The 13,103-nt window shown below is 35.9% G+C and overlaps 1 protein-coding gene across 3 annotated transcripts in view; it reads left to right on the top strand.

Moving 5' to 3' along the window:
- The window catches only part of LOC137256179 (ras-associated and pleckstrin homology domains-containing protein 1-like), a 177,669-nt gene that overhangs the window by 147,272 nt on the left and 17,294 nt on the right, over nt 1–13,103 (top strand). The window contains exon 5 of one of the 3 annotated variants that reach the window (XM_067793886.1): nt 7,136–7,204. The exons of the other annotated variants lie outside the window; for them this stretch is intronic. Within the exon in view, the coding sequence (XP_067649987.1) occupies nt 7,136–7,204 (69 nt within the window). The remainder of the gene's footprint in view (nt 1–7,135; nt 7,205–13,103) is intronic. 3 annotated transcript variants of the gene reach the window in all.

The raw sequence follows: 13,103 nt of genomic DNA, 5'->3' as shown, positions 1-13,103 counted from the left end.
AAAAGTGCTTTTCCCTTTGATGCTGTGCAAGACTGAGCGATGATTAGGAATGTTCAGAAGTAGTATTCAGGATACGTGAGCCAAATAATGTCCACTGTGTCCATAGTGTTTTCTTGTTTGCTTTCTTCTTCAGAATACTTTGTCTATCATGGTTTTCTCAGCTTTGTGTTTTTGTGACAGTTTGTCTGATGTGATCAAATGAGTGACAGAACCGTTTCTTGTTACACTTTCCGTTGCACCCATACCATTGTACCTACGTGATGAAAGGAAATCCAGATTGTTGTTGCATTATGAGTAGAGCCAGGGTATTATGTTGGTGTGCTTTCATATTCAGTTGTATCGTTCAAAATATTGTTGTTTTACCCATGTACAACATTAGTGTTGTTCATATCATATTGTCAAGGCATGACGTTGTCTTAGACAGGTATATAATGTTGTATTGCACTAAGAAAATGTTGACCTGGCCAGGTATATTGTCAGACTGCCATTGTATTGTGGCGTCTTGCAGAGGTATAATGTCATATTGTGCAGGTGGAATGTCATATTGTCCTGATATTATGTCATATTGTCTCGATGTAATATTGTATTATCCAGGTACAATATTGTATTATCTAAGTATGATGTAATATTGTCCAGGTGTAATATTGTATTATCCAGGGATAACAATGTATTATCTAGGTATAATAATGTATTACACAGGTATAACAATGTATTCTCCAGGTATCACATTGTATTAGCCATTTCTAATTTGGTATTGTCCAGACACAATGAGATATTGCTATAGTATATATAATATCATGTTGTACTAAGTAAAATACTGTTCTTTGTATGAGTGACATTATGTTGGTAGAATCTAGTTTAATCAGTGTCCCTGTTTTTAGAGAGTTGACCCCAGAAACCATCTGACTGGTAAAGAAAGGGCAGCTATGGTTTACAGACATACATTAGCAATCATGTCACATCTACACATCTTTATTTTTACACACTCTGTTTCGGAAGCACAGGAAGTCACGCAGTGTGACTCACACATGTGTGCCTGGTGTGTGTGTTGGAGATCTCAAATATCCAATAGCTTCACGTTTCTCTAGCAACAGGAGCTGCCTTCAAGTGCAAGAAAACTGTTTTTGCATTTTGTGTTCACATTTGAAGTACATACTCATATGGCTTTTGGGACAGTCTGTTCATGCATAAATAGGTTAGTTATATGGTTAATTGTTTTGAAAAGTGTGTATTATTAGGGGGAAGAAATTGTTGCTCCAAGTGTATTGCTATAGAACATATTTGTTCACTGGGTTGTTAAGGTTGCTTACACAAGTAACGAAAGGTTTTCTTTTTAAGAAACATCAAAATTGAAATAATGAAAAAGAAAAGTGTCTTAAAGCTTCAAAAATAAGATAAAAAATAAGGTTAAGTCAAAGTGTATTTGGTGTATTTTTTTATGCTTGTTGGATAAAATATGATTAAAGAATGGTGTGAACAAAATAGGATAAATATATAGCATGTGCCCTATTTTATGTGTTTCCATGCTTTGCACTGAATAAGGAAAATAGGTGACCTACATCAAATAACAAAATATTTAGTAATATTGTACATGAATAATAAACACAGCACACTGACACTTAAACGTGTTCGAACCCATAGGCCTACTGTTGACTTGTGTCTCACACACCCCTTTTCCTTACACTTGAACTCTTCTCCATTTTGTCTTGTGACTGTTCCATATTAGCTGGAGGGTGTACATTTCAAGTGCGTTGTTTAATGTTGTAGCTAAGTAGTCCCTGGTCTATTTATTCAACTCCGCCCAACATGCCCGTTACTGTAGGATTACATCTGGATGCCAAACTTCGAGGAAACAATCTGATTGGTCCACCATGACTCAGTTCTGGTGTTCGTGTTGTCGATTGTATTGTCGTTTATGGCGCTTCGGTTCAACTGTGGCGCTAGTTTCAAAATAGAATTGTTAGTCACCTGAAAACCGTTGTTCCTGTAAGTAATAACATGAGGCAGAAGCTGTATATATAAGACTTGTCACCAAAAAACTAGAACATTTGTTGTGCTTGAAGTTGAGTTCGAAATATGAAGAACCCTCATACTCTTATCAAGGAATTCCTCAAGGTGAGATGCTGTGATATATTTTACAAGTTAACATTTCATGATAATCCTATTTACTTTTATCATTTTGTCATTTTGCAGATTAATTAGATTATTTTATGTGTCACTACTTATATTTCAATGGACCAATATAAATCAAGTTAGAGTTAAACAACTCTCGTTTGGTGAGACTTGCAAACAATGTCTGAAATATGTGTTAAAGAAAACATGCTGATTATGTGCATTTGCTTGATGTTTGTCACCTTTTTAAATATTTGACGTCTGCAAGAAATGGAAGTAATGCCAGCACTTGTACATGAGTTCAAGTAGCTTGTTAATAATTTGAAGTAAGACAAATTGATTTATGGATTTAGCAACACCTCCGGACATTGCCATTGCTGTCAGAATGGGTGTAGAGACAATCACTCCAAACCCAGCCAGTCGGTCAGACAGGATCAATAATTGGGATATTGAAAACCTTCGTCAGTAATAGTATATTTGAACTTTATTAAATGTAAATCTGTGTGGTTAGCAATATGATGTAATGACAACTTTGAATGTTGCAGTTGTAAAAAAATGTTCTTATTTTAATTTGAATTGCATTTAGAAGTGATACACATAAAAGAAAGAATTTATGGATGTCAGGTTCATATCTCAAGGAACACCTTGTTTTGGAACATATGAAGGATCCAAAATATGAACCAAAACGTCATGTTCCCCTAAATAAAAAAGCTGACATCGACAATTCTTGTCTTAATATGTCAGTTCTGTTACAAAATTATGTTGTGTTGAATGTCAGTGATAAATCCATCAATGCTTTGTCAGTGAGTCTCTCTTTATCTCTCTCTCTCCTCTCTCTCTCTGTGTCTTACGCACACACACACACACACACACACACACACACACACACACATTTAAGTAAATATTGTAAATGCTATGGATCAGCTCCATGTAGAATGTATCTCTGTCAGTTTCACTCCGTCATCCACCAAGCATTATATTCTCCTTTAACTTGTATCCCTCAGATTTCTTAACAAGACCCTCAGTCGGACAGCGTCAGAAGGGTATACAGATTACATTTATTGCAGGAAGTAAAAATTCCACGGCTGTAATGCATAATTAGCAGAACTCATATGCTGCTTTTTAGTTCTGGCTAAATGTTTCTGAGGAGGTAATATTTCTTGTGTGCAAACATGATAAGCCTAAGCCGTGTTGTTATGAAAGCAAAGGAAATGGGTATTACTTGGTTTGAGAGTAGTTTGATTGCCGTTGGGTAATTAATTAGACGTGTGGTCTGAAGGGCACCATACGTGTATTGAAGGGAGGCATTTTACAGACATTCCATTGAAGAAGTGAAGGATTTTGATAGACTCTAAAAGGTAATTGCTAATGAATGTGTAATTGGTAAATAATTCACTATCTTGAGATTTGTATGTGTTCAAAGGTAAGATCAGATAATTATTTTGTAACATTCCACTCAGAATTGTGCAATAAGTGTATCATTCCACATGAACCCCATGTTCAGCTGAACTAGGGAGGATGAGCTGGCCTTATCGCTCCTTGTGCTGGACATTTGATAGACTGTCAACTAGTCTCTGAAATGAACATATTTTACCGTAAAAAATTTATAATATAATATATAATATAATGAAATGGAGCCCTGATACTTTCTTCATTGTCAGAAGCTAGGGGAATCTAGACTTGCCACATTTTCTAGACTTGCATGGGCTTTCTTGGATATATTTGCTTCAGGGTCAGTATGACAGACTAAACACTGACTGTGATTGGGATCACGGGTACAATGTGTGAAGGCCATCTCTGGTGTCTGCCACTGTGATATTGCTGGAATACTGCTGAAAATGTAAAAGCACACAAACTATTTTGAACTATGCTTTTGCAAACAAGTGTTCTTTAGTGAAATGGAAACGGTATGAGAATCAAGTAAAAACTGTTGTGACATCCAAATTATTTAGAATTGTAGAGACTATGGATGTTTAAAATAGTTCTGTATAACAACTGTAGATGCCATTTTGTTAAATTGAACAGCTATCGATGAGGCTGCCTGACGTGAGCATGGGTTTCTTCTTCAGACTAAATATTTTTCACTCCCACTTGTTTTCTTAATCAAGTCAGTGTTCATGTAATGTAATATCTTTCTGTGACACTCCAAGTGTGAAACTTAAGAACTCTAGCTCTTCATAAAAACTGTTAAGTCGATCAGTTAGCAAGAACATTAAACGAAAACTTTTAAGCTTGCCTTTAATCACCTAACATACAATGGCCTCATGCTTAGTTTCAAACTTTACACAGTTTATATGAGAGAAATAAAAAACATACATTACGTTACTTTGGATTCTAAGAATTTTCTGAAGTTTTAGTCACAAAAACTATAATTAGCCCAGAATTGTCCTTTCATCAGGTTGAAATGCCTTTCTTTCAGAATACTTTCATTTGTCTCATGGCTAAAGTTACTCTCAGTGCCAGTAAAACTGCACTCCTAAGTGTGTCTCTTAATGAGTTCAGAGTGTTGATTCTGACAATCTTTGTGATTACAGCCCCTTTCATTTGAGATGATTCAGTGATACTCTTAGATCTGAATGTTCCATAGTTGCTTTCATGTCCCATATCCGGCCATGACAGTCTACATTGTTGCAGATACTCAGCCCTCCCTGAACATTCTTGCAGCTTGCTCTCTCCCACATGCACTAAACTTAATGAATTTATCCCAAAATTTGTCTGGATCTTCGTTCCCTTGACATAGAGGCTTCTGTGGGTTGAAGAATTGCCAAACCATTTTATCTTTGTGGGATGCACGTTCTGTCTCTTGCTAACCAGATACCCAGACTTTTTGCCCAATTTGGTAGGTCTTCAATTAATAGTTTCCAGCAGTTTGTTGATGCAAGTCTTCTATCTGAAAGGAAACATCACACCTTGTGTCAGTCTGGTTGAATATGCAGAAACAGGGCCATTATAGTTTGAGTTTGAGCCTTGAACATGGATTTCCAAACGATTCACTGTCTGATGAGGGATTATACAGCTGTTGACGTTGTCTTCTCTTCTCTGTGATTGTGTTGTTAAAAGTTTGGTAAATACTTGTAGGATATATGCTGTGAAATATATACTTGAGATGTAACTTGTAGGCTATTTTAAACATTTAAGGAATAACTTGTGTGATATATTCTGTGATATATATACCTTACCTTTAACTTTGAGGATGTATGTTGTGATATACATTTAAGGTTTAACTTGTAGGATATACTTGTATGTTGTTAAATATATTTAAAGTTTAACTTGTTGGGTATATATTGTAATATATACGTTTAAGGTTTAACTTGTAGGATATATGTTGTAATGTATATTTAAGGTTGTAGGATATATGTTGTAATATACGTTTAAGGTTTAACTTGTGGGATACATGCTGTAATGTATGTTTAAGGTTTAACTTGTAGGATATATGTTGCAATATACGTTTAAGGTTTAACATGTAGGATATATGCTGTAATATATACGTTTAAGGTTTAACTTGTAGGATATATTCTGTAATATATACGTTTAAGGTTTATCATGTAGGATATATGTTATCATATGCTCTAAATTCTGTACTTTGTGACCAATAGTTGTACACATAAGTGTTTCAAAGTGGAAAAGGGATGTTTTTCTATAGTCATCTTGGGCACAGTTGTTCTTTGTTCATTGTTCTGAGAAGGAGGTGGATTGTGTGGTTTTCCAGTATTGTCTGTATGAATGAAGTTTAACTGTATGGGTATTATGTGAACAGTGTCATGTGTATTGTGTAACATGTGGTGCATGGTTTATTGCATGCCATGCATGAATAATGTGGTGTATTTATTGTATTGGTTTTAAATGTATTGTAGTTGACAGTGGCTGTGATAGATGTGTGATCTTTTGATATATCTACTATCTTACAATAGGCAATGCATTGATATGTGTGATATTGTGCAATGGACTTTGTATTTTGTGCTATGGAATATATGTTGAATATGTGACATTGCTCCATATTATAGAACGTGTCACATTGTACAGTACACCATATTTTTGTATGATATTTTACTATAGTTTGTATGTTGTATGTGTGTGATATTGTACAATAGCTTGCATATTGTATATGTTGTATATTACGGTGGCTTGTATGTTGTATGTGTGTGATAATGTAAAATAGTTCATTTATTGTATATGTGTGTTATTATACACTGGTACATTTATTGCATATGTGTGATATTGTACACAAGTATGTGGAATAGTAAATCCATGGTGCATGCAACGTATGGATGTTATTGTGACATTGACCAGTGTATTCATGTGTCATCCTATGCCATCATCGTGTCGACATGTCGCCATATCTTCATGACAATGAACCTCCTTTTTTCCTTCCAATCACCATCATCACCTTCTCCATGGCAGGGAGTTAATTTTACAGTGTCTCAACAAGAATACTAGATGCATCTTCAGCAGATAGCCGCCAGATCTGTACCAATCACCTATCTTAAATCCTTGAATAAATGTGTGCATTCAATAGCTACCTAGTTCCTAAAATGCCTGGGAAATGTTAGATGTATATTGATTGCATTATAAGTAGTCCCCATCATTATGTAAGCACATCTTCAACAGTTTGAGTTACAGGGGGATATGTGACTCATTGTTTTTGTCTCATCAAAGTTTTTAGTCTTTTCTTAAAAAATATTTGAAATTAAAAACAATAAATTCTAATGCCTCTTGAATTCAGATTCTTCAGAATGTTTTATATAAAATGATGGATGGCAGCTTTCTGCTGATGTGCAGATTTACTCAGATTTTATTTCAAATTGATCAGCTTTGTAATTGTCAGAACCCCCATTTGATGACCCAATATTACATCTTCACTTGAAAATATATTTTCCTGTTGCCATTACTGTAAAACAGATCCAACACTTATTCAAAGGTTTATGATACAGTGATTTTTTTTTAAATGACAAATTGTTTTGTGCGCTATCAATTTGGTACATCCATATTTGTACTAATGATGTGCTACCTGTGCCTGTTGTAGATGCATGCTCATGTACTTGCACATCTCATCAAGATAAAGGAGGGATTAGATAAAGAAAATGTTCCCCTTGTAAGTGTTACAGACTCTCTTTCTTCTATCTTATCTCAACCCTCAACTATTTCACCTCAAATGTGTGGGGCCCTTTCTTGGAAAGTTTGTTTAATGACTGTTGTGTTTTTCATTAAATAATGTATCTTCATCTTGATATACACTTAAGAAATCATCCATTCCTGAAAATTATGTACATTTTCATATACATTGGCTGATATTAAAGGCATTTTTTTAAGTTTAAAGAACTTTTGTTATGTAAAATGAATGTTTTTGAGTGGTAATTCATCTCATTGTGTATCATGATTGTATATCACCTTATAAATGGGTATATTATCCCTGCGAAGTTGTGCTGAGAGGAATGAATTTACTGGATCAGGGTTAGACATGACTATTAGACTAAGATTTGTGAAAATCGGTAAAGTACAATAATTTTAGAATGGGTGATGTCATTACTGATTAACTGTAATAATTTTAAAGAATGGGGCATTGTAAACTTCTGCATCTCTCTTTATGATACTAACATGAACCTTTTTCTAAAACTTTAGACTTAAGATTTAACTAATGGCATATGGTATAGTGATTCTTTTTTTTTTAATCTATTCTTGTATACCATCCAACTTCTTACAGGGCTAGTGCCTTCATACTGCTTACATATTTATCCCAGTATCCTTATCAAAAGTTGGGTAGTATACGTTAAATTCTCTCCCTTTGACCTTTGTGATTGTTTTTTCAAGGTGATGGTTGGGGATAGTCTGGTTAAATAGTTTAGATCCACTATTCATCAGATGATTTAATTTGTTGTTTTTTCCTGGTGTTTGTTTTGAATCTCAGTTGCTTTCTGGTGTTGGCAAATATTTTTTATTGCAAATTTCAGATTTAAGACCTTTTCAGATATTCCTCGCTCATGCAGGAGTGGAATATTTCCGATTACATGCTAGATTTGCTATCTTACTCCAGCCGTATGGAAATGAACTGTTTGACATTTCTTAATCACAAACATTTTCCACTCTCAATAAACCTTGAATAACCTCATTCAGGATGTTGTGGTGGTCTAAACTTGGATTATTTAATCACATTGGATGTACTGAGCTCCACCTAGGCGGAAGGGAGGCACCAGGGAAGGAAACAAATCATGTGGCTTCTTTTAAGGGATGGTGTCAAAAGTTTTTGTTTTGTAGTTCTATAGTGTTCCAACAAGTGCAGTTATTTCATGTACAAGCTGACATAGTGTTTCTTTGAAGTTTATGTATCAAGTGACAAACATAACCAAAACGTCAGCTAGTTATGGCATGATGTAGGATACTAAAATATCCCTAAATGTTCAAAAGGCATTATGGTTTTATATATGGTCCCCTAGAAGCCATCTTTGAAAGCTTACCCAGTGTGTTACTGTAAGGAGTCCAGATAATACTACTTTCATTACAACACATCTTGACCTTTCTAACATGCCAAGTGTTGTGGACTGGACCTACTGATACTGCTTGGGTGGAAACTACTTCTGGGGGTTATAAATGTTGGGACTTTGTCTCCTGTTTGATAACCCTGATTCATTACTTCATAAATTTGGTGTGTCCTTGTTGGAAATACTTTTTGTATCAGTGATTTGAATCAGATGTCTTTCAGTATGTCAGACTGACATATTTACCATTCATATAATGACAGTATTTTATGAAGTCTCAGAGAAATTGGACAAGCATTTGAATTTGTTTGAATATTTTCCCTAAGTTGAATTATTTAATATAAAAAAAAATCCATGTCAAATCCTGTTTTGTTTGCCGCTACTTTAGAATCTGTTTGTGGACTATCAGTTACACGGAACTGTTGTCGCCAGAAAACAATATACACCCACTTGACACCGGACAAAGGTCGTCAGGAAGAATAGTTTCCTGACAACTTGCTGTATGTAATCAACTGCCCTGTTGACCCAGCTTGCCTCTACTAGGGTCATATATACCGGATTGGGGCAGTGCAAGACCTGGCTGTAATCAGAAAGGATGGCATAATCTTTGGGCCTTAAGTATTTTAATGAAATGTTATCCAAACAATATAATGATATTATAAACATTATTCACCTTACCATTTATGCCATAGTTAGGGTTTGGGTAGCCTAATGATTAAAGCATAGACCCAGGTTCGACTCCCCACATGGGTGCTATGTGTGAAGCCCATTTCTGGTGTTCCCAGCTATGATATTGCTGGACTATTGCCAATCGCGGCATAAAACCATACTCACTAATGGTGTTGTCTATGAGCAATTATGCACAGACTGCCATCATGTAGCTGGGGATTGAAGCGAGGAACTAGAGACATTAGCTGTGCAAGGATACTCAAGCAATGGTGTTAGATCCCAGATTTACCCTACTTATGGTCCTTGAGCTTTCATGGACGAAACAGTGTTTTCCTCACCAATCATCTGATACAGATATATATCTGAAGTGTATAAATACCAGTTCTGATATGTTTTTTAACTGACATGAAAACATAGATGATATAGTTGCAAAGGATACACACATCGAGTCTGATATTTTCCACTTTGAAGATAATTCCTGAACAATCAAACCTTCCTGATACCAGGACACTGGCCATAGCCATGTAGGTTACTTTTATCATTGATACTCAAAAGTTACATCTATATGTTAATGTAAAGTTTTTTGGTAAGAAATGTGTAAGAAATTACACAAAATTCATAGCAGGTTGGCAGGGATGGCTAAGATCAGCCCCTGAGCTCTAGCGATCACCCACTTTGACACTGTGTTGGTTTCTTCTGACCAAAAATGACCCTCCCTTATACATGAATTATGAAGGTAGTTGTGGATTGAAATTGATTTTGACAATTGTAGTTTTCTGTCCACCATGGAAAATAAAGTTTGGTGAAAGTTTTATTGAAACTGTTTCTGATTTCAGTTTGTGATGAGCTGAACGTTAACCTGAATCAAATAGTCTGTTAGATTCTCATCTAGGAATCCCTATCTTGAGGTTCAAGACGAGAGTGAAAGTTTGGGAAAGTAGTTCTGCTGTGTGGGTTGATGGGCAGACAAGGGAACAAGTTGAAATCTTCTCCATCACAAGCCACGATTTTTGAGTACATCAGAAGTCAGGAAGTTTGTGTCTTCACTATAAAACAGTTCCTTCAACGTCTGCAAATGCCATCCTGCACTTGAAGATATTCCAGTTGGATCGTGTCTGGCTGAGACTGCCTGCTCTCTAAGTTGACTCACCAATGAAAACAGAGGCAAAGTAGACATTAATGATTGCGACCTTGAACTTCCTTGTGCTGCATGTCTTGCATGCTTGGCTTCCAAGCGAAGTTAACATGCCCGTGTCTCTGTCAGGCTCATCTTGCCTCTTCCCCTTGATGGTAGAAACACAATGTAGACAGTACGTCTGCTTCTCTTGGTGGGCCATGACAGTTCCAGATGTTACTTCGCCAGGTGTGGACTGGAGAGGTTTAGCGGGGGAAACATCCTGCAGGATTTCTTATCAGCCAAATCATCTCCCTTGGGGCAGGGAATGCTAATGAAGAATTCCTTAAATCATTGATAATGAAATGTCAATATGAATGAAAAAGATACATATTTAGGGAATAATCTATTAAGTAAGGATTCTTTAGAATATTCTGTCTCAGGGTTATTTTTGTATTATTGGTATTATATCCCAAATCTCATAATCATAGTACTGAGGCTTTAATTGATCCTGATGTTTGCAGTGATAGATTCCATGTGTCCAGAGATTCAGATACATCAAAACTGCCTTAATCACTTAAGGACCCACAGTAATTTTCACCATTGAAAATAATAATCTTTGATATCTGGAATGTTTATTTGTTTTGCTTCCACATTAAAAACATGTAATTTTTTAAACATCTCTTTTTGTCACAACAAATACCGAAATAATTTTTGCTACATATACTAAACACTTACAATTTGTAAAAATTTACTTTCAAGGGAACATTATGGTGTCATAATTCTAATTTGTAGCCATAAATTGCGTTTAAATGGATGACATGTTTGTCCACCTTCACTAATGCTCCTGATTCTGTTGGATGTAACGAGATTCTTCCTAAGTCTGTATAAAACCTCTAATTCCTTAGAGGACGTGATCCAATTCGGCCAGCTTGCTTACATTCATGGACATTATTTGAATTGCAATCACTGGATTAATCCCCTTTATACAAAGGAAGCAAGTTCTGACTTTAATCCTTGACGAGTGACGGAGGCCTCGGCCCGCAGCAAACACATTCTGTGAGAGAGTAATTAGAGAAAACATACTGCTCCAACCTAACGGCAGCCGCGACACAGTTCTATGACGTCAATGAAGATGATTTGAGAGAATTGATCATTCCTTGGAAGATTTCTCTTCAGACACTTTCGTCCTTAGCTCTTATACTGATAGGCAGAACTAATGCTTATTATTCAGGGCCTGCGTGATGTTTGTGCTGTAACACTGGTATTCATGAGATGGTAAGCAGTGAAAGTTGATGGTCACAAAGAGTTAGCTCACTCAAATCACTCTGTCTTATACATGGATTTGGAAGCCACTCATCAGCTGCCGTGTGTGTGGGAGTCACTTCTTGGTATTGGACATTGTGGAATAGTGTTTTCCATTAACAAGCAATGTCTTGTCGAAGTTAATTCATTTTTGCAGTAATATGGTGTGATTAATGAGACTCGAAATATCTCCTTCATTTGAAGTTTTACTGTCAGTTTTGAAACTTTGAGACGTCTACTGGGAATAATTGTGTCACCAAAATTGTTTCTTGAGGGTTTAGAGGATTTCAAAGTTACTAAGCTGGGGAAGGCTGAGTTAGCTTAATTTAGGTTGTATTCATTTTCACTTCTGGAGATGCCCGAATTAATGAAAAAAAAATGACTTTAAATTTTGAAAACAGTAGTGATTTTAAAATCAGCATCTGTGGTTAACTTCTACAGGCTTTCATAAATATTGGTTGCCAGTTTTATTTTCACCATTGGTACTGCCAAGAAGAGATATATATCTGCCTGGAAGGTATTTTAGTCCTGTTTAGTGGAATGCAGTTCAAATTTTAGTATGGCAGTTCAGTTTTCAATATGGCAAAGACTGCAAATCTGTGAATAGCCGCAGTGTCACGAACATGATGACTGGAATAGAGGCTAATTACGAGACTTTAAGGAGTGGTCATGGAAGGATTGTTAAATGCCAAAGATGCTAAAAGATGGAAATATTCATACTCAGATGTTGTCAGTTTTAGCAGCCTATGAGGAAAAAGAGTTAAAATGGTATTGAGCTAATAAGACATGCTGTTGTCTTTTTAATGATTTTATGGTAAACTCTTTCCCAAGAAATATTTAGCTAAAAATTGTTTTTTATTTTCAGATTCTAGTATCAGTCATACTATGTTTCGTGTTACTGTATATTCAGAATATCTAGAAGAACTGTGTGATATGGAGTTAGATTTCTACTCATTCTAGAATCAGTTAGCAATGTTTGACACTTGACATCAACATGTTCAGATCCCTGGAGATACATTTAACATCAACAAGTTTAGACCCAGAGGGGGAACACTTGACGTAGATTCAGATCATTAGATTACCCTATTGAGCACTGTCTAGAGGTTCAGCCCTCCTAAGGTGGTCAGCTTCTAGTTAGACGTCATTATAGTCCTCCCAATTTGTCACTAGCGTTTGATCTAGCGCCACCATCATTAACTGTAGGGGAAGGAAAACATATTCCTGATTGCAGTGGATGCCCATATTTGCTTATCACCCGAAGCCGATTCTTTGAGGTGAGATTGTACAACCATATTCGTGACAATTCTGCTGTGGTATAAATCTCCTTCATTGATCCTCACTTCTTGGTGCTTGTTTTTAAAAGGATAGATCTGAAATTGGTGCCACGATTCTCATTTGTGTTAATACCATTGTCTGAGTGGATAGATTTG

This window comes from Haliotis asinina, chromosome 11 (genome assembly GCF_037392515.1).
Source record: "Haliotis asinina isolate JCU_RB_2024 chromosome 11, JCU_Hal_asi_v2, whole genome shotgun sequence".
Classification (NCBI taxonomy): domain Eukaryota; kingdom Metazoa; phylum Mollusca; class Gastropoda; order Lepetellida; family Haliotidae; genus Haliotis; species Haliotis asinina.
This window is presented reverse-complemented; position numbering and strand designations above follow the sequence as displayed.